The 20,580-nt window shown below is 50.4% G+C and overlaps 1 protein-coding gene across 4 annotated transcripts in view; it reads left to right on the plus strand.

Annotated features, from left to right (window-relative positions):
- Positions 1-20,580, plus strand: part of CAMTA2 (calmodulin binding transcription activator 2) — an 897,177-nt gene that overhangs the window by 202,924 nt on the left and 673,673 nt on the right. For all 4 annotated transcript variants that reach the window (XM_086946206.1, XM_086946207.1, XM_086946208.1 and 1 more), the window contains exon 4: positions 1,789-1,856. In XM_086946206.1, the coding sequence (XP_086802332.1) occupies positions 1,789-1,856 (68 nt within the window). The remainder of the gene's footprint in view (positions 1-1,788; positions 1,857-20,580) is intronic.

Here is a 20,580-nt window from a genome sequence, read left to right on the forward strand (position 1 = left end):
CCCTGTGCCATTACTTCATAACCAAAAGAAGAAAGAACCCATTACATAGCCAAGGTTCCACTCAGATAGTCATCAAATAATCCTTAGCTTGCACCTCTGAGATAAAAAAGCGCTTTTGGCCCTTACACATTACTTTAAGTATGGCAGGGTTTAACAAAAAAGCTTGTGCCCCCTTTTCCTGGAAGGGGGTGATTAATTGGCGCAACTACAACCTTTTCTCAACCGTATGATGACAATAATCAGTTCTTACAAAAAATGGCGTGCCCTTCCCCGCCCTCTTTCTATCAGGCCGTGCAAGATCAGAAATGCCTGGTGCGCCAAGAAATTATTCTGACAAATCAAAATCGCCTGTGGTCTTAGTTCAGATTGACCCGCTTTCACAGCCCGTTGTTTGATTGGGAACCTGTGTGCCCTTTGCACTTAATTAGCCCAGTTCTGCCCTGTCAGTTCAGGAAAAGCCTCTGCAAATAACTCCATCACGAACTTACCAACATCCTGGCCCTCAACCCCCTCAGGCACCCCTAATATTCTAAGATTATTCCTCCGAAGCCTATTCCCCAAGTCTAGAAGCTTAATTTGTATGTCATCTTTGTGTAGGCTTATAGCTTCTGAAGCCGCCTTCTGTGCCACCATTTCGTCCTCCAGTGTGGAGATTCGTGTCTCAAGGTCATTCATTCTCTCAGTAAATTCTTTACACGTTTTAGCAATCCTTCTAACTATGTTTTGAAGTTTGACAAGCCGTGTGGGTTTTTAAATTCTCCGTGCGTGTCTCTACTCTATGATCTGAAATACATTGGTAGATTGACTCCAGAGAAATCTCATTGTCTGGTTTTTCTCCAAAACCATCCACGGCTTGGTCAGATGATTTTACACCTTTAGGGGTCATTTCAACTGAGGAGTGAAAAGTCCCACAACAAGTTCTTTGTTGCTTCTAATCTCCTTAATTGCTACTTGCTTATGAACAGTGGATACCTCCAAATTTTCCTCTTCCAGATTTGTATTATTCCAATCACTACCAATACTCATCAGAGAAAATAATACCCAGTAACTTTAGTGTCTAGCCTGTTGGGGTTTTTATTTCAAAGGAGAAAATAGTTTTTTATAGGTAAATATGTGAAAGAGTTAATTTTAGCATCTGTAAGAAAGCCAGAATATAAAGACACCCTCTGAGGCTGTGTAAAGACCCTGAAGTTGATGAACCCTTTTAAAATATAACTTTGTTGTTCTCATTGGAACCGGATGTCCTCAACCTGAAAGAGGATTAGATTCTTATCTCAGTAGATCCCTATCAAAGACATTTCAACGGTCTGGTGTGCAAAAAAGTTTATATTTCTTGAAAAACGCTCTCTTTTGCTCTTAACATAACCATAATGTTTGTGTTACGTATGTTGTTAGTGTCTGCGCATCTCCAAAGGCAACAGAGCCAGCTAGTCTTACGTCTGGACGAATGTGGGCGTCGGAGTCCCAAATAAAATTTTCAGGGATCTTCTAGCAATGCTGAATGTATTTTGCTGTTTGGGTCTAGCTTGATAAGACAGATCGTAATTGACTTCACTTTGGAGAACTGCATTTTCTGATGTTGCCTGCTTTGCAGATAGATGTATCATTGTAGATAGACTGCATGGGGCTTACTGTCTTTCTACTTTCCCTTTGTATGTCTTTCTACTTTCCCTTTGTATGAATCTATCATACCCAGAGACAAGTTGGGTATATGGCCTCCGATTTGCAAAATGAGCCCCTGATGTTGGTGAAATGGGTTCTAAATGTGTTTTTATTCTCTTTTTCTAGGAGATTGCTTCATATTTGATCACTTTTGAGAAGCACGAAGAATGGCTATCTTGCTCTCCCAAAACTAGGTAAGAGAGAAGTATTTCTGACAAAGATTCACTTCCCATGTCACAGGACATAGCGTACTTGGTTCACTAGGAATTCAGGGGGAGTCGACAAGGAACAGCCTGCTGTCCATTGCTCTCATATGTACGTATACTCACTCAGTGATGCAGTACACAGAAGGCTTAGAAATACAAGTTTCTTGACTGATTGCATACATTGAAATGCTGTGTAATAAGCTTGCAAGCTGCTGTCATCATCAAGTCAAACCACGGTTCATTACTTGAGGTAAAACATGACCGACCTCTGCCTGACATCTTAACTAGGCCTGGGCGGTAAATTCCGTTCCGCTTGTGGAATTTGGGTAATTTTGCACTCCGCGGAGAACATGGAATTGCCAAATCCTCGATTTTTTGCTTGTTTGCGCTTTCAAAATGCGTGTTAGCGAGATATTTCTCCCCGAGCATGCAAGCCGCGTTCGCAAACAGGAAAAAAGCATTGCGAACGTGCGGAACAAGCAATTCCGCGTGTTCGTTGAACTTTTGCGTGCTCGCTGAGATTATTTACAGTTTCACGGAGCTTTGTGTAGCGCGACTATGCAAATTACGCCCGCCCCTAATCTTAACAATGTTTGATACAGTAGAGCCACCCAATATTCCCAAAGGGACTGGGTATTATCAATAACAATTAAACAAATGTCCCTGAAGGAATTATTTCAATTCTATTCAGTAGATTAACAATATTGCCACAAAAGTGGTCAACAATTTAAACTAGAGCAAGGAAAAAAGAAAACAGATTTAAACTGTTTTTTATTACTCAAAATTATTTCTTTTTGGATCTTTTTTTCTTTCTTTTTCATACACAAATATAAAATATGGCAACAGAAATACTACTATATAAGCAACAAAAATTCTCAGTAGTATCAGGCAACTTTTGCTATATACATGAAAAAATAAATATCATGTCAAAAACAGTAATTTATAGTAATACAGTTATTTGGTACTCAAAATAATGTAACAGCAATGAGCAAAACGTTGCCAGGTGTCGACGTTTCGGTCCTTAATTGGTTAAAACAATCCATAGGACCATCTTCAGGACCATACGCTGCACATATTAATCTAAAAACCAAATGTACATATCAATATCAAAACCTTGCCCTAAAAGCATCATCCACCCAGTCCAAAAAATTTGTGACTGAACCTGTGACACATGCCTTAGGTGTGTGACATAAAATAACCACCAACACCAAAGAAAACCATTATCAACGTGCCATCACCATAAACAAACTAATTAACGCACATTGCACACATAAAATCTGGAAAGCAAAAAAAGGGGGGGCTTACCCAGGACCTCCAGCCGGAAGTCATACGGTTATGCACTGCATAAACCTACTGTCTGAACAAAGAAATCACCATAAGTATCACAAGCTAATCTCACTATCAAGGATCAACAGACGCCACATGACAGTACACCTACCTAAAAATGTAGATGTTATCTCCCAATATTCGAATTCTAACTCCAGTGATTCATGTATTATGTGAAAATCAACGTAGACCAAGGGCGAGATTTAGGCATTAGTCCAAGTCACTCGCAACACCTACAAATTATAATGAAATCACATTAGAATCCACACTAAGAACCGAATCGCGTAGATGTAAGCAGAATTGCAAGAAGGCTGTAAAATCTACCCTCCAGCACCAGCGGTGAACTTACTTAATGGCGTGAGTGAGCAAGCCGTCGTCAACAACTCCGTATCGGCAACTCAACAGAAGCACCGGCTACTTCCGCGTTAATGCGTTCAGCGCGTGATGACGTCACACGCAGAGGGCAGAAATACACTTCCATAAACGCGTCTAAGGCGCAATAGCGTCCCGCGTCACGGGGACCATATTTGTAAAGTATGAAGCAGCATGAGTGAGTGCTGCCGGCGTAAGACCATATCAAGAAGGATGAACATTGTGCATATTGCCCTGGCCATGAATTAAAGGCACACCAGCTCTAATGAGGGGGTCAATTCGTAGAAGGTAATTAAATAGCAGCACTTCACTGATGGTGTCAACATGGATACCATCTTCTGTCAATGTCCCATATGAGTTCTGTGAATGGGAACTCAAGGCGGTGCCCAATTAACCGATCTTAAACCGAATGACCTACAGTTACAACAGAGCCAGACACAAATTAAGTACGGAGTAGGCTCAACATACTCCACTTTGAAAGCACCATTTAGTGTTGCCGTTCTCCAGGGGTCATCTATTAAATGGAGCAATATATACACCCCAAACTCTTCCAGGATAAACAAACCATAATCAGAGATTTCAAGGATACAAAACACAAAATGAGGTCAACAAAAGCCTTCATTGACTCACATCATGGCCACAGTATGCCATTCAATAAGAGAATTTAAACCCCTGTCTACAGTGTCACAGGTCCAGATCCACTTATTCTCCCTCAAAGTGAGTAGGCGATTAACATTCTGGCAACGTTTAGTGCATTTAATGACATCAATTACAAACCACTGCATTTCATGGGGCATATGTAATTTTTAGGTTTTGCCTGGCGAAAAGATGCGCTCTGCGCATCTTTTTCGTGCAGGCGAAAACCTCTTGAGATGTATACGGGAGACAGGAACGGCCTCCGTCTTTCATTGGCTAGCCTCATAAATGGAGGCTAGCCATTGGAAGACGGGCCTGTCCGTCAATGCCGGACCAGATTCGGGGGCGTTCCCGAGAATTTTTGGCTTTTGGCGACGTCACGCGACGTCAGCCAAAAGCCGGGAACGCCCCCGAATCTGGTCCGGCATTGCCAGTGTTCCTGCCTTCCTGCTTCTTCTCCGTGGTGACGTGTCGGGTCTCCTTCTCCGTGGGTCTCCTTCTCCGTGGCTAAAGTCTTTCAGGTAAGCAGTTCCGTGTGTGTCTGTTCGTTCCCCCCCCTCCCTCCCCCTCCGCTGTCAGTGTGTGGCCGTTCCCGCCCCCCTCCCGCTCTCCGTGCCTTTCCGCATCCCCCTCCGTTGCATTGTAAATGCTTGTTTATCCTCTTGGGGCTTGACGGGCAGAGTTAATTAATGTCTGTGTCCAAATCCGCTTCTTCTAGTTCTCATGGCACTTCCCATTCCTCTGCAGGGGCATTATCTGTGATTTGTATAAGGATCGGCTGGTGCATGCACTAGGAGTTATGTTTCATGTTAGGACGGCCTTTTCTTCGATTGTTGGTCATCGTAGAGCTAACCCTTGTCTGGCAATCAGATCTCAAAAATCCCCATCCCAGCTGCCTCACCAAATATTTAGAGACTTGCAGTCCTCTCTCCTGTAGAAAATCCTCCCTCCCTCACATCAATCCCAGAATAGAATCGAAGTGACGTGCTCTTGTCCAAGCTAACTTAATTTTTGTTATCCAGTCTTCGTGACACTGTAATTAGCTGGGAGCCGGCTTTGTCCGCAATTCAAGTACCTGCCAGGAATAGAATATTGCTGGCCAGCTGCACGCGGATCTCAGCAGCACACGACTAGTTAACCCTGCTCGTACCCGAAGTGACACGTCATACCTGTGACGTCAGAGGTCTCAACTATTCTCAAGAAGCAGTGGATTGAAGAACTCTATGTGAGGACTTCAAACATGGTAAATGTTATCATGTCGCGTTATTGAATGCAAACCGAGTCTACAATAGTATTTACTGGCCTTACTGGGAAGGGATATTATGAGCAAATGAAATTGCCAGAGCCGCCGCACCCCTCACTGTCTGTTCCTTTTCAGTGGCGCCTTCTCCAGCAACCTGAAAGATAAAAGTGTTCTGAGAGCGAGGTCAGAGCCGTCTCATACTAGCAGTTATTAAATGCATTCTGAGGAAACCGGTTGGCTGTCCAGATATCAGCAACCCAATGTACAAGACACATTTTCTTAGGCTCTTTCGAGCAGGTCTTTCTTCAATCAGAGTCTGACATTTACGTGCATTAATTCCCCGACAGCCTTGCCGAGACACGCATACATGGTATAAATGGTACCTAGGTGCCTTTATGTCGTTTATAGAGACATCCTCGACATAGGCGCCCCTCCAGTGTCTATTCAACATCTCTCCAAACACTGCAAAGATGAAGCATACGAATTCAAAGACGCCCCGGTAGTCAAAGGGTTAAAGGAATGTGGCTTATCCCTGGGAGGAGAAAAGCTCTATATGGAAAAGTGCGCAGAGAACAGATTTCTGAGTAACAGCGTCCAGCCTTCACTTTATCCTAGTACACACACCATAGATTTCTGGCAGATTTAGATTCATTTTCTTTTGCTATTTTTTAATCGGCATTAAGCGCTCGTAGACCCCGTTAAAAAGAGACTGTCCAAAAATGTGTGTCTGATGCTGTAAAGTTTGATAAAGTAGGACATAAATAGTTCCCCCTGTGATCGGCGAGACGGTATAGGTAAATGTGCTCATGTTTGTAGACAAGGAGTTCTCGGATAGCAGATCGTTGTAGTTTTGGAGAGGTCACTGCTGCAGTCAGAGTGGTAACAGGTGAGCCCTCGGAAAATGCCTGGTGGCGGCAAAGAACAACTATGAAATACTCAAATGTGGACACACATGATTTAAACTTTAGGATAAACCAAAATGTGAACACCTGGACCAGCTGTGAACTAAGGGGTGGAGTGTGCATAGATAAGAAAAAATGATAAAATACCGAGGAGACATGATGACAGAAGTAGAGAAACGAGAAAAATGAAGAAGGAACAAGACACTGTTTGGCTAATTGTTGTGGTCGGGCTTGACAGCTCAGCTTTCGCCAGACAATCATGCCAGTATCACCAGGAGATGGAAGTTTGGAGTACGTGTTTTGATTGGGCAGAAGCTGTGTGCTTCCACAAAAAGGGCCTGCCCTGCACACCGCTGAGATCGTTGTATTTCTTAATGCAGATGCCTAGGCTTGAACTTTTAGTGGCACACACATGCCACCCCAATGCTACTAAGGTGTCTTCGATTACTAATTTATGGCGTTTCTCTCAAGCAGCAGCACAGATGAGAGGAGGGCAGGTAACGCACGGGGATTTTTCGGTCTGGCTGGACATGCATTCAAAGGTAGACCTATTGGAATTGCCTGTGTTTGTTTTATAATTTGTTTGTTTCGTGTGAAGAGGGATGGCAGCTATAATAGTGATTCATAACTTAGGCAAGTTTACAGTACAAGGTCTACTAATGCTCTGTGGTTTTATGTAAAAACATAAATTGCATCCTGCAGTTAACATTCCCCTTTCATTTCAGCATATCCAGGTTAACGCTTTTCAACATATTGTAGAATTAAAAAGTGACATATTGAGCCTAGTTCAAGGCGTTTATTTTATGTGAAAGCTATGGCTCATTCTTGACGTAAGTGCAACTTACTTATGAATAGCCTCGTAGTACATCATGTGTTACTAAGGGGACATTTTTTTTTTATTTAGGTACCCCATAATTCAACGTTTGTCGGTCCAAACACGAGACCAGTTTTGTAATTTGGTTTCTCCACCACACCAAAGTGTGTGATCCTGCGCAAATTACCCAATCCACCTGTGTCATGTTCAGCTGTGTTTTTAGGTTTTGACTGGCGATGCGCACGTAGTGCGCATGCGCCAAAAACCTTATGATTTGTGTGTGGGGTCGGGTCTACGCCCCCTCCTCCCATTGGCTAGCTCCATAAATGGAGGCTAGCCATTGGGAGAAGGCTCTGTCCGTCAATCTCGGACCAGATTCGGGGGCGTTCCCGAGAATTTTTGGCTTTTGGCTACGTCAGCCGAAAGCCTGTTCTCTGGAACGCCCCTGAATCTGGTCCAGCATTGAAGGCACCCGGAAGAAGTCCAGGTGAGTGCTTGCTTTTTTTTGGTGCTTTTTTTTTTGACCGTTCCCACCCCCTCTCCCGCTCTCCGTGTCTCCGGACCCCGTTCCCGCCCCCCTACCGCTGCCTCGCTCTCCGTGTCTCCCCGGCCCCGTTCCCGCCCCCCTACCGCTGCCTCGGCTCCCGTTCCCGCCCCCCTACCGCTGCCTCGCTCTCCGTGTCTCCCTGGCCCCGTTCCCGCCCCCCTACCGCTGCCTCGGCTCCCGTTCCCGCCCCCCTACCGCTGCCTCGCTCTCTGTGTCTCCCCGGCCCCGTTCCCGCCCCCCTACCGCTGCCTCGCTCTCCGTGTCTCCCTGGCCCCGTTCCCGCCCCCCTACCGCTGCCTCGGCTCCCGTTCCCGCCCCCCTACCGCTGCCTCGCTCTCCGTGTCTCCCCGGCTTCGTTCCCGCCCCTCTACCGCTGCCTCAGCTCCCGTTCCCACTGCCTCGCTCTCTGTGTCTCCCCGGCCCCGTTCCCGCCCCCCTACCGCTGCCTCGGCTCCCGTTCCCGCCCCCCCTACCGCTGCCTCGGCTGCCGGAGTTGCAGGAGAGCCCCACTGGCTGAAAGAAGATGCTAGGTTTAGCTTTTTTTCTCGTGTCTTTTCTTTTATTGAGCCATGGGGAGGGGTAGGGGGTAGGTGGAGAGGGTAAAGGAATAAGCCCTTTCAGTGCAATGCAGTTCTCTCCAGTCATCCATCATATCTACGCTATCCATCAAGTCAGCCAACTACATTCGAAAATATGTGCTCTGTCCCTGTTCATTGAGGATATCCATTTTACCCGTCATTACACAGTTACCATTGCTTATCCGTTTCATAGGGCTCTTGCTTATGAAACATCTATCAGAAGTAATCTTCCAGGTCCATGTTTATCACTTCTAGAACAAATAGATAGCCCCCCCCTCTGTTAACGGTAGAAGACACAGAATAATATCACTGTCCACCCCATTTCTCTGCTAGCTTGGAATACTCCATGTGCATTTTAATGTGTTTCCTGCAGGAACTCGATTCCTACCCTGTTCTGTTTAAGGAAAGCAAAACAAGTGATGGGTCGACTTCATGAAATAATGTCAGCCACCAGTAATCGTGTGCCCCTGTTGCCTGCGTGTGCCTCCGTGTGCCCCTGTTGCCTGCTTGTACCTCCGTGTGCCCCTGTTGCCTGCTTGTGCCTCCGTGTGCCCCTGTTGCCTGCTTGTGCCTCTGTGTGCCCCTGTTGCCTGCTTGTGCCTCTGTGTGCCCCTGTTGCCTGCTTGTGCCTCTGTGTGCCCCTGTTGCCTGCTTGTGCCTCCGTTTTCGTGCCCCTGTTGCCTGCTTGTGCCTCCGTGTGCCCCTGTTGCCTGCTTGTGCCTACGTGTGCCCCTGTTGCCTGCATGTGCCTCCATGTGCCCCGTTGCCTGCTTGTGCCCCCGTTGCCTGCTTGTGCCTCCGTGTGCCCCTGTTGCCTGCTTGTGCCTCCGTGTGCCCCTGTTGCCTGCTTGTGCTGTGTGGGTGTGTGTGGAGGGCTCTGTGTGGCTGTGTGTGTGGGAAGCTTTGTGTGGCTGTGTGTGTGGGAAGCTTTGTGTGGCTGTGTGTGTAGGAAGCTTTGTGTGGCTGTGTGTGGGGGGGGGCTTTGTGTGGCTGTGTGTGTGGGGGACTCTGTGTGGCTGTTTTACCGATATATGATAACATGCACGGGCATTGTATGCAATAAATAACGTTCTTAGTGTTGCAATTTGAGTGGTGATACAATGTAATGTTTTTGCCATTCACAGTACAGTTTTTTAGTGTTTTAGTAGTCCCACACGCTGCACATGAGCCACATGGGAAATGCCCAATCACAGCTGGTAACCCCCATTGAGACTGAATAGTGTTAGGCGAGGGTTCATTGTAAGCCCTCACCAGATAATCTCTCAAGTTCCTTCCTCTTTTGAAGGCGAAACGAGGTAACTCCAATTGAGGTTCAACCTTACAGATAAGGTGCCAGTTCTTCTTTATAATGGTTTTGATTTGATGGGATTCAGAACCAAACGTTGTAACACAGGTCAAAGGCCTTGTGTTAATCTCAGATAAGCTAGTCTTTTCTTCTTTTTTTATCAGCAGAGCCTCTCGATCATAATACCAGGCCCGCTTCATAGCCCGTTTCACTAGTCTGCGTGGATAAGACCGCATTATCAATTTCAGTTGTAGTACTCTTACCTCGCGAAAATAATCTGTTTTTTTGGTGCAGTTGCGTCGAAGACGCAAAAACTGCCCTAAAGGCAGATTATCGCGTAAGCTACGCGGATGATGACTCTCATATCTTAGGAGGGTATTTCTCGCTGTAGGTTTTGTATACAGCCTCATAGCTCAGATGTTGTTATCGTTATAAATGGATAGGTCAAGAAAATTGATAGTAGAGCTGTCACTCTCTAATGTGAATTGTAAATTGCTGTCTTGTCTATTTAGCCATTGATGGAATTCTTTCAGTGTAGTCTCTGTACCATTCCAGATTAAGCAAACGTCATCAATATAACGTAAATAATGACGTAGATTATTGGAATAGGGATTGTTGTTATATACTACCCTTTCCTCAAAGGTTGCCACGTAGAGATTTGCTATGTCAGGCGCGAAAATCGCGCCCATTGCCACGCCCTTAACTTGGCAATAGAAATCAGAGTCAAAGATGAAATAATTCTCATTTAGAGCAATTCTCGCACATTGAACTATAAAATCAGTGAGAACCTGGTGTGGTCGTATACGTATCTCCAGAGTGTCACTAATTATAGAAAGTGCATCTGCTTGAGGAATGTTTGTATACAAACTATTAATATCCATAGTTACTAGGATGTCGCTGGTTGGATCAAATAGTTGGCCTTCGAGTTTAGTGATCACGTCTCTGCTGTCTTGTGTATATGACTTAGTCAAAGGAACAAAAGGTTTCAAGAAATAGTCGACATATTCTGCTAAGGGTTGGAGTATGGACTGGCATCCCACCACAATAGGCCTACCGGGGGGATTTTGACTGTCTTTGTGGATTTTAGGGAGCGTATAGAACGCTGGTATCATAAAATCCTTTTTGTTCATATAATCAAATTCTTTAGTACTTAACCAAAGCCCATCCAGGCCTATGGTTGTTAGTGCTAAGATCTCTTTACATATTCTCATCGTAGGATCTCCTCTGAGTTTTTTGTAGTGTGTGGAGTTCTCCACCTTGATGGAAACCTCTGTTCTAATGGATGTTTATAACCGCTAGTTTATAACCGATAGTGAACCATCTAGCCGTATTGCTAACACTATTTGTTCTCTTTTCATCTACTGTCTGTTTATAATTGTTTTAAGAATTTATGTATGTAATTTATCAACTATATGATCAACTGCTATATAATAATATGGAAAAAAAAGATTTTTATAAATAATAAGAATACTATAAAAAGATACAAATATCTGAAAAATATAATAAATAAATGAAATAATCCTTTTCTAAATTGGTTTGCTGGGTGACTTTTTCACTTAAACACTGGTTATTGAAGAATATATCTGAAAGAAACACGTTAGTGTTAGATTCCTTACCTTAGAATATCCCCAGGCGTCAGTCTGGATCCGGAAACTTTTGCGTAGCAGTACCCCTGCGCGTCGGTAGGCGTCGTCTGCAGGCGTCCCCTGCGGCTCCGCGTCCGTCGTCGGCGTCGTGCGCCGTGATGACGTCGCTGGAGTATATAGACGCCGCCTCCGCGCGCTGACGTCAGTTCTTCTTTTTTCCGCGCCAGTGGACGCAGATCTGAAGAGCAGTACTCCGGTCTTTGACCAAGTTTTTCGATTGTCTTTTACTCTATTGTGCCTGATAGGATGCCTGGATTTAAGAATTGCGATGGCTGTGAGCGCACGATGTCGGTCACAGACCATCACCGCCTCTGTCTCCGGTGTCTGGGCCCCGACCACGACGTGGACTCCTGCGTTGACTGCCGGGCCCTTACCAACAAGGCTAGGCGGGAGCGGTCCCGCAAGCTACTGGAGCTCCGGGTGTCGGCCCCACGTCGGGACCGGGAGCGGTCCCGGTCCGGCCGGAGGTCGAGAGAGCGTTCGAGGGAGCGGTCGCGGAGCCGCGCCGGGCGCTCCGGAAGTCGACACCACTCGTCATCCTCGTCAGGTAAGAAGCACAAGAAGTCGGGGCGTCGTCATCGTACCCCCGACTCCCCCCGACGCTCGCGCGATGCGGCCGGGGGCTCGGGTGACCCCAACCCCGCGGCTCCGCGAGAGTCGCCGGCGCGGCCTGCCTCATACCCTCCGGTCCCTGGGCATGGTGCGACGCCTGAGGAGATAGAGGCGTTCCTCATGGCCATGAGGGCGCTCGCTTCTCCGACGGGGCCTACGGCTCCTTCGGGCCCAGTGCTACCGTCTGGGGGCCCTGGCGGTTCGGGTGTCCCTGCCTCGGCGCCGTCGGGTGCTCCGGCCCCGGCGCCGCCGACGGCTCCGACCCCGGCGCCGCAGAGGCCTTCGGGATCGGCGCCGGCTGGTCTTCCGGCCTCCCCGGCGCCGTTGCCATCGGGGTTGCCCCCGACGCCGCCCCCGCGCGGCGCCGGTTCTCCGCTGCCGGTTCCGGCCGGCGGTGGGGTTCCGGCGCCGGCTCCGGGCGGCGCCGTCCCCCTACCTTCTCCGACGCCGGACGCGGCGCCGGACGGGCGTCGCTCGACGCCGGTCCCGGCGCCGACGGGGCCCATGAACCCCGAGGAGCCGGTCTTCATCATTGACTCCGAATACGGAGAGGATGAGGAGTACGGTGAAGGTTGGGAGGGGTCCGAGGACCCTCTGGCTCGCGAGTGCCAGTATGACCCGGACTGGACAGGGGACTTGGGGGATGCCAGTGGTTTGGACGACTCTCCTAACCCTGGTTTGATCTCTCCTCCAACCGTGGCATCGGTGGAGGGAGCTGCCTATTCTGTGGTGCTGATGAGGGCTGCCAAGGCCTTAAACCTTGAGCTCCCCGTCGCGGCCGTGAGGCCTAACATCCTCACCGAGGTCTTCAAACCGCAGTCATGCCCACTGGAGCCACTGCTGCCGTTTAATGAAGCCTTGTCTGACGTTCTGTTGGGCACGTGGTCCAGGCCCGCTTCAGGTGCGCCTGTTGATCGGAACGTGGCCAGGCGCCACCGTCCTTGTCCGGACGACCCCAAGTACCTGTCTACCCACCCCACTCCTGAGAGTCTGGTGATCCAGGCCTCGACCTCCCAGTCCGCATTCCCGTCGGCCCCGCCCGACCGGGAATCCAAGAGGTATGACCAATTTGGCAAAAAGGTCTTCTCGTCCATTAGTTTGGGCCTGCGGTCTTGCAACACCGCCTGCCTCTTGGGCCGCTACACCCACTCTGTGTGGGATACGGTCGCGGAGCTGCTGCCAGAATGCCCCATGGAGGTGCGGGCAAAGCTCGGTCAGGCTGTGGCTGAGGGCCGAGATGCAGCGAAATATTCAATTCGGTGTGGTCTAGATACGACCGACTCGCTGGGCAGAGCTATGTCTACGACGGTGGCGATTCGTCGCCACGCCTGGCTGAGATCCGCCAATTTTTCGGCTGATGTCCAGAATACACTGATGGACATGCCGTTTGATGGCTGTCACCTGTTCGGTGACAAAGCGGACCACGCGCTGGAACGCTTCAAGGACTCCAGGGTCACGGCCAAGTCCTTGGGTCTCTCGACCCAGCGTCAGCAACCGGGTTCGTTTCGTCCCTTTCGTGGCCAAGGAAGGGGCGCCCCCACACGTGCTGCCAGCCACGCGCCGCAACAATCCTTCCAACGCGGTGGCGGCCGTGGAAACCGCCGTGGTGGCGGTCGGGGACAACGGCGGGGTCAGACCACACCCTCCCCCGCAGCATCTACCCCAAAATCCTCCTAGTCCGTGCTTTCGGCCCCATGTGACGCCAGTGGGTGGCAGGGTTCGCCATCACCACGCTCACTGGCGCACGATCACTTCGGACAGGTGGGTGCTGCAAATCGTCCGAAGGGGCTACTCCCTCCCCTTCGAGACCTCTCCTCCAGCCATGCCACCGCAGAACCACCGTGTGTCGGGGGACCACTTGACACTTCTGCAGGAGGAAGTTACGGCCCTCTTGGCCAAGGGGGCCATCGAGCGCGTTCCTGGGCCAGAAGTAGGGCGTGGTTGTTATTCCCACTACTTTCTGGTGCCCAAGAAGGACAAGGGGGGCCTACGTCCTATCTTGGATCTAAGGAACGTCAACGGCTTCCTCCGGAAGGAGAAGTTCAAGATGTTGACGTTAGCTCAGGTCTTGGCTGCTCTAGACCCGCAAGACTGGATGGTAGCGTTGGACTTGCAGGACGCCTATTTTCACATCCCCGTCCTGCCGGCCCACCGGCGTTACCTGCGGTTCACGGTAGGCCAGGAGCACTTTCAGTTTATCGTGCTCCCCTTCGGCCTTACCAGCGCCCCACGGGTGTTCACAAAGGTGATGGCGGTGGTCGCAGCCCATCTGCGCAGGTTAGGGGTTTCAGTCTTCCCCTACCTAGACGACTGGTTGTTGAAGGCGGGCTCGCCCCAGACAGTCGTCCACCACCTTCAGATGACGGCAGACCTCTTGCACGACCTGGGGTTCTCCATCAACGTGCCGAAATCACACCTGTGTCCCTCTCAAAAGCTCCTGTTCATCGGAGCGGTTCTGGACTCGGCGCAGTTTCGGGTTTATCCTCCGGAACGGCGGGTTCGGGATATTCAGGCTTTGGTTCCCATCTTTCAGCCGCTATCCCGAGTCTCGGTCAGGTTGACGCTGCGGCTGCTGGGACTGATGGCTTCCTGCATCCTTCTGGTGCATCACGCCAGGTGGCGGATGCGGGCTCTGCAGTGGGACCTGAAGTTTCAGTGGGCCCAGCATCAGGGCAACTTGTCCGACCACGTCTTGATCTCGGAGGGCACTGCGAGACAACTGCAGTGGTGGCTTACGGACCGCGATTGGGTCAGGGGCAAGTCCCTCTCCCTTCCCCAACCGGAGCACGTTGTCGTGACGGACGCGTCCCTCCAGGGCTGGGGTGGCCACTTGGGAGAGGCAGAGATCAGAGGCATCTGGTCTCCGGCGGAGTCCCGGCTCCATATCAATCTGTTGGAGCTGCGGGCGATTCGTCTGGCACTGAAGGCATTCCTCCCCTTTGTCAACGGGAGTGTAGTGCAAGTGTTCACCGACAACACCACCGCCATGTGGTACTGCAACAAACAGGGCGGAGTGGGGTCGTGGACCCTTTGCCAGGAGGCTCTGCGCCTCTGGCAATGGCTGGAACGTCAGGGCGTGACTCTGACGGTTCAACACCTGGCAGGTTCTCTGAACGCCAGGGCGGACGAACTCAGCCGTCGGTGCTCGATGGATCACGAATGGCGTCTGAACTCGGACGTGGCGCAAGGCATCTTTCTGCAATGGGGAGAGCCTTGGTTAGATCTATTCGCCACAGAAGAGAACGCGCAATGTCCTCAGTTCTGCGCGTTGGAGTTTCCAAGACGGCACTCGCACGGCGACGCCTTTCGGCGCGAGTGGAGTTGCGGTCTGTTATACGCCTTTCCGCCTATACCACTTCTGCCCAGAGTGCTGAAGAAGATCAGGCGCGACCGGGCCCAAGTTATCCTTGTGGCTCCGGACTGGGCTCGAAGGTACTGGTATCCCGAGCTACTCAGCATATCAGTCGGTCCCCCGATCCGCCTGCCCCTTCAGGAGGACCTTCTGTCGCAGCAGCAGGGGACGGTCCTCCACCCGAACCTGTCCAGTCTCCACCTCCATGCTTGGAGATTGAGCGGCGGCAGTTGAGGCCATTTGACTTGCCTCCTGAAGTCTGTGATGTTATTCTGGCAGCCAGGCGTCCCTCCACTAAGTCGGTATACGCCTGTCGGTGGAACAGATTTGTGGCATGGTGCACAGCAAAGGCTGTGGACCCTCTTTCTGCCCCTCTTTCGGAGGTTCTTCTGTTTCTTCTTTCTCTTGCCCAGCAGGGCTCTGCTCTGGGCACTATCAAGGGCTACCTTTCTGCCCTTTCAGCCTTTTTGAGGCTTCCTGATCAGCCTTCTTTGTTCAAATCCCCGATTGTAACTCGATTCTTGAAAGGCATCACTCACATGTTTCCACCTGTTCCGTTTGTGATGCCTCAGTGGGATTTGAACCTGGTTCTAACTTTCCTGATGTGTGCTCCCTTTGAGCCCCTTCATTCTTGCCCTCTCCGTCTCCTGACTTTAAAGACGGCTTTCCTGGTTGCCATCACCTCTGCCAGGAGGGTGAGTGAGCTCCAGGCTCTTTCTGTCCAACCTCCTTTCCTGTCCATTCATCCTGACAAGGTGGTTCTGAGGACTAGACCTTCTTTCCTGCCCAAGGTTGTTTCGGCCTTTCACATCGGGCAGTCCATCACCCTCCCTTCCTTCTTCCCGCCTCCGCATCCTTCAAAGGATGAAGAGCGGCTCCATCGTCTGGACCCAAAACGTGCGCTTTCATTTTACATGGATCGCACACGCCAGTTCCGGGTGGATGACCAACTGTTTGTTGGCTACGTGGGTGCGAAGAAGGGACGGGCGGTTTGTAAACGAACCATCTCTCGATGGGTCGTCCTCTGCATCAAAGCGTGCTACTCTTTGGCTCGGAAGGAGCCTCCTGTTGGGCTGAGGGCCCATTCCACTCGGGCCACGGCGGCTACTACTGCCCTGGGCCGGGGAGTCCCCTTGCAGGACATTTGCCAGGCGGCTACGTGGGCCTCGCTGCACACCTTTGCGAGGCACTACTGCCTGGACAGTCAAGTCCGGAGGGATGGCTTCTTTGGCCGTTCTGTCCTCCAGGACTTTCTGGTGTAGTTTTGTATTGGTTCGCAGACCCACCACCAGGGTTGGTATTGCTGGGGTATGTATTCTAAGGTAAGGAATCTAACACTAACGTGTTTCTTTCAGATGAACAAGTTACTTACCTTCGGTAACGATATATCTGTAAGAAACATTAGTTAGTGTTAGATTCCTTACCGAACCCACCCATCCTCCCCGTTCTGCGAACTGATACCTAGGGTTAAGGACATCCCTTTCAGGGCCCTAGTTTGTACATGGCACCAGTGTTGGTTCTCTCATGGCTCTGCGTCTCCTGGCGCGGAAAAGCTGTGTGCAAAGAACTGACGTCAGCGCGCGGAGGCGGCGTCTATATACTCCAGCGACGTCATCACGGCGCACGACGCCGACGACTGACGCGGAGCCGCAGGGGACGCCTGCAGACGACGCCTACCGACGCGCAGGGGTACTGCTACGCAAAAGTTTCCGGATCCAGACTGACGCCTGGGGATATTCTAAGGTAAGGAATCTAACACTAACTAATGTTTCTTACAGATATATCGTTACCGAAGGTAAGTAACTTGTTCATATATACCATAATGAATATCATACAGTTTTTATGAGTTTCGAATTTACTTGGCTATAGACCGTTTCCAACCTGATTTGCTTCCCTATGTATATCAAGTATACTATTATTAATATATAGGGGTCCCCTACTTTCAAAAATACGCAAAATTCCCCAGGCGCCAGATTGGGTATGGGAATGTTATCATTGCAGAGCCCACTGTGCAGGTCCACATAGGCTTTGTACCGCACTGGAAGTGATGGAGGGGAGCTGCATATAAGCGCCACCATTGCACTCCAATGATAGTTGCTTTCTTTCTGCGACTTGGAACAGGCTCTGAATCTCTACTCGCACTTTCATCTTTTGAATCCCACATTGTAATCCATTGTGCTTTGACACTCTTCCTCTCTTTTGGGTGTTGTTTTGGGCCCCAAATATCTGCAGAGTCTCCCAGTCAGATTACTGCCAGTGGATCTCTACTCTGCCCCTTCTGAACCCCTTGGACCAGTCATGGGTTCAGCACCGATTCTGGTGCAGACTTCCACTTCGGTACCTCCTTCATCAAGGCCGCAGGAGAGTCTGATACTGATTCCGATGTATGACCCCGAATTGGCATTGGCTCAACCCCAACCGAGGTCACTCTTTGAATCCACTACAGTGCACCCAGTTCCCATACAATCTGATCCTGTGCTTTCACTATCACAGAGGCATCCCCGGAGGCTCCACTGTCTGTTTGACGCCAACCAGAGCTTGCCACCTCTCAGAGATGACGATTGTGGGGGATGGAGTTATTATGATGATGACCGTCTTTACTTAGACTTTAAGGAGGCCAGTGGGCTTCATAATTCCCTCAATACATGGTCCCAACGAAAGAGAGTGCTTCCTTTGCTGTGGTAATTCGATAAGCAGTTGAGATCTACAACTGCCTTCATTAGAAGTCAAGACAAACGTAAATACTGACGTTTTGCAACCTGGGCCAGCGTCGTCTGAACTCTTGTTTCCGTTTACTGAAGCCTTTACTGATGTTAATGGGCACTTGATCTAAGCCCTGTTCATGTCTTGCGGTGAACAGGTGGGCTGACACCATTCCCCGACTCTGATTGGCCCTGATTTTCTTACCCAGCTCCTGCTCCAGAGTGTCTGGTGGTCCAGGCTATCAACGAGGTGAATACCAGTTCATTCCCCACTGCTTCCAGAGTTGAACCGGATTGAGTTGTTCAAGAAACAGGTGTTCTCTTGGGTTTGCCTATCACTGAGGTCTGTCAGTGCTGTTTGTTTATTTAGCTATTACGTGCACGCACTCTGGAACATGGTCCGCAAGATCTTACTAGATGTCCCGGCCTAGTTCAAACCATTTTTTGTTGGTACTAATGTGTTGCTCCATCGCCATGTGTGGCTTTAATGCACAGGTTTCTCATAAGATGTACAGACCTCCTTTATGGACGTGCCTTATGATGGCTCATGTCTATTCTGTGAAAAATCTGTTCCTGCCTTAAACATCCTTGAGGTAAGACAGCTGTTTAGTGTCGAGTATTAACACTGTTAATTGAAGTTGCATCCAAAGTTACGGGGCAGTGTAGGAACTGGGGTCACCAGTTCTCCGGGGGTAGCCTGGCTCGAGCGGGTAGGCACCCGAAAGCCTAGGTGTTAAGTGACTACACAGCACACACATCCACTGAAACAATAAATGCACGCAAAAAGACTGAGACCACACCAGTGAGGCTGATTAAACAATGTACTTTTATCTAGAATAAGATCATGGTTGATAGTTCATTCAGGGTGAACAAGTCATCAAGGTAATATTAACTCAATTCACATTTCCTTGAAAAGCATACTTTTCATTACTCAGCCATAAATATATAAATACATAAATATTAAATAACTGTAGGCCTAGCATCATCCTTGCTCCTAGTCAGCACCTGCAAGAAATTCATTAGTGGAAACCACCATCAATATTGCATTTAGCAGGGTCAGATCTGGTGCATGAGGTCGCATTCAGCTTCTCAATAAATAAGCATTATGAACGTCACATCATGCCAGGATAGACATTTCCTTACGTAAAGCAACCATTACACTATATAACTGTGGGCATTCAGCAAACCTCTCATGAAGCCAGAAAGAACATCTCATTGTCTGCAGTAGCAAGTACAGCTCTTTTAGTAACCCCTGGTAACATCTCCGGAGGTAACTCCACTAACCCACAGTTACGGGGGCCTACTGCATACTCTGGCCTCAGTTCTGACTCATTCGTGGGCTAATTAGGGGCCAACGGGGCCCAGTCACTAGTTTTCCCTGGGGAGGGGCGCACTCAGAGCCTCCCGCCCGCCTCCCCGGGGATGACCTTTACCTTCGGCCCTCCTGGGCCCTTGCTGGGCATTACAGCGTGTTTGGCAGGGGGAGAGGGCTCACGCTGACTCCGGAGCCCCCTCGCTGGTACTCTCAGTCTTGACGGGAATTGGGCCGATCAGGGGAGGTCCGTGCAGCTCCGGCGCGGTTCCCGGGCCTCCCCACAGCCCCGACGTTGCTTCGGTGATCCGGGGTTTCTCCCGGCGTCTCTAGGCCAATCCCCGATGGTCCCTGAGAGGTGTGGAGCTGGCCGCCAATCCCAGCGCTGCCGGCGGAGGAGTGCAACAGGCCCAGCTAATGGCGAGGCAGCGGGGGCGAAGTCCAGGATGCGCCTCCTCACGTGACGCAGGTCGCAGGCTTCAGGACCTAGCGCAGGCCCAGCACGGCCTGTCAAATTCTGGCGGCCCTCTCCTGACACCGGGGGCCGCCGTGGGGGCAAAGTTGACGGCGCTTGCCTCAAAGAGGGAGCGCCGGGCCGCGGCGCTGACAGGGGAAGCCCTGAGGACTCCCGGGCCGCAGCGGTGAGTCTGGTCTTGCCGCAGCGTTTCTCAGCCACAGCGCTAAGTTCCTCACAAGGCGGGGCAGCGATCAGGGCAGCGCGGGTGCAGGCAGTACGGCGCTGGTAAATTATAGCGCCTCAGGGACCGTTCACAACGCTTTAGACGCAATTGACAGGACGGCAGGCTGCAGCGCTTGGGGGACCAGTACAGCGCTTCTCAGGGGCACAGTAGGAGAGCGCTGGAAAGGTAGGGCAGCCAGATTAGCAGCCCAGTCAGTTTAATCAAGGCAGGACAGCAGAGGGGATGATGCAGGGCAGCGCAGGGGCCCAGGGGGCAGAGATGGCACAGCCCGTTACCTGGTTGATCCCCAGGTGTCCTGGATAGCACAGGTGGTTTTCTTCTTGGCGCTTGGTGGTTCTGGCGCCCTTTGAGGGTAGTTGCTTGAGGGGGGGGGGGGGGGGGTTGGAGTTGAAGGCTTGAAAAGTTTCCTCAGCAGGTCACTTCAGGTGGTCCCTGGGTTCCCCTCCCGCCGGGCCAGATCAGTGGGCTAGTTCAGTGTTCCTTACTCAGCTTGGGGGGCAGTGCCTAAACTCTGTCACCCCCAGTGGTATAGGTTTCTGACTAGGCGCCTAAGTCTCCTGCGTAGGGTCCCCCAGGTCAGTGATGCCCCAACTGACTGGAAAGTTTCCCTCGCTTTCCTTTTATAGTCCCAGGTCAGGTGACCACTCTCAGAGATGGCAGTTGGTGACCACTCCCCTCTTCCGC

The sequence above is a fragment of the Lissotriton vulgaris genome, chromosome 12, assembly GCF_964263255.1.
Source record: "Lissotriton vulgaris chromosome 12, aLisVul1.2, whole genome shotgun sequence".
Taxonomy (NCBI): Eukaryota; Metazoa; Chordata; class Amphibia; order Caudata; family Salamandridae; genus Lissotriton; species Lissotriton vulgaris.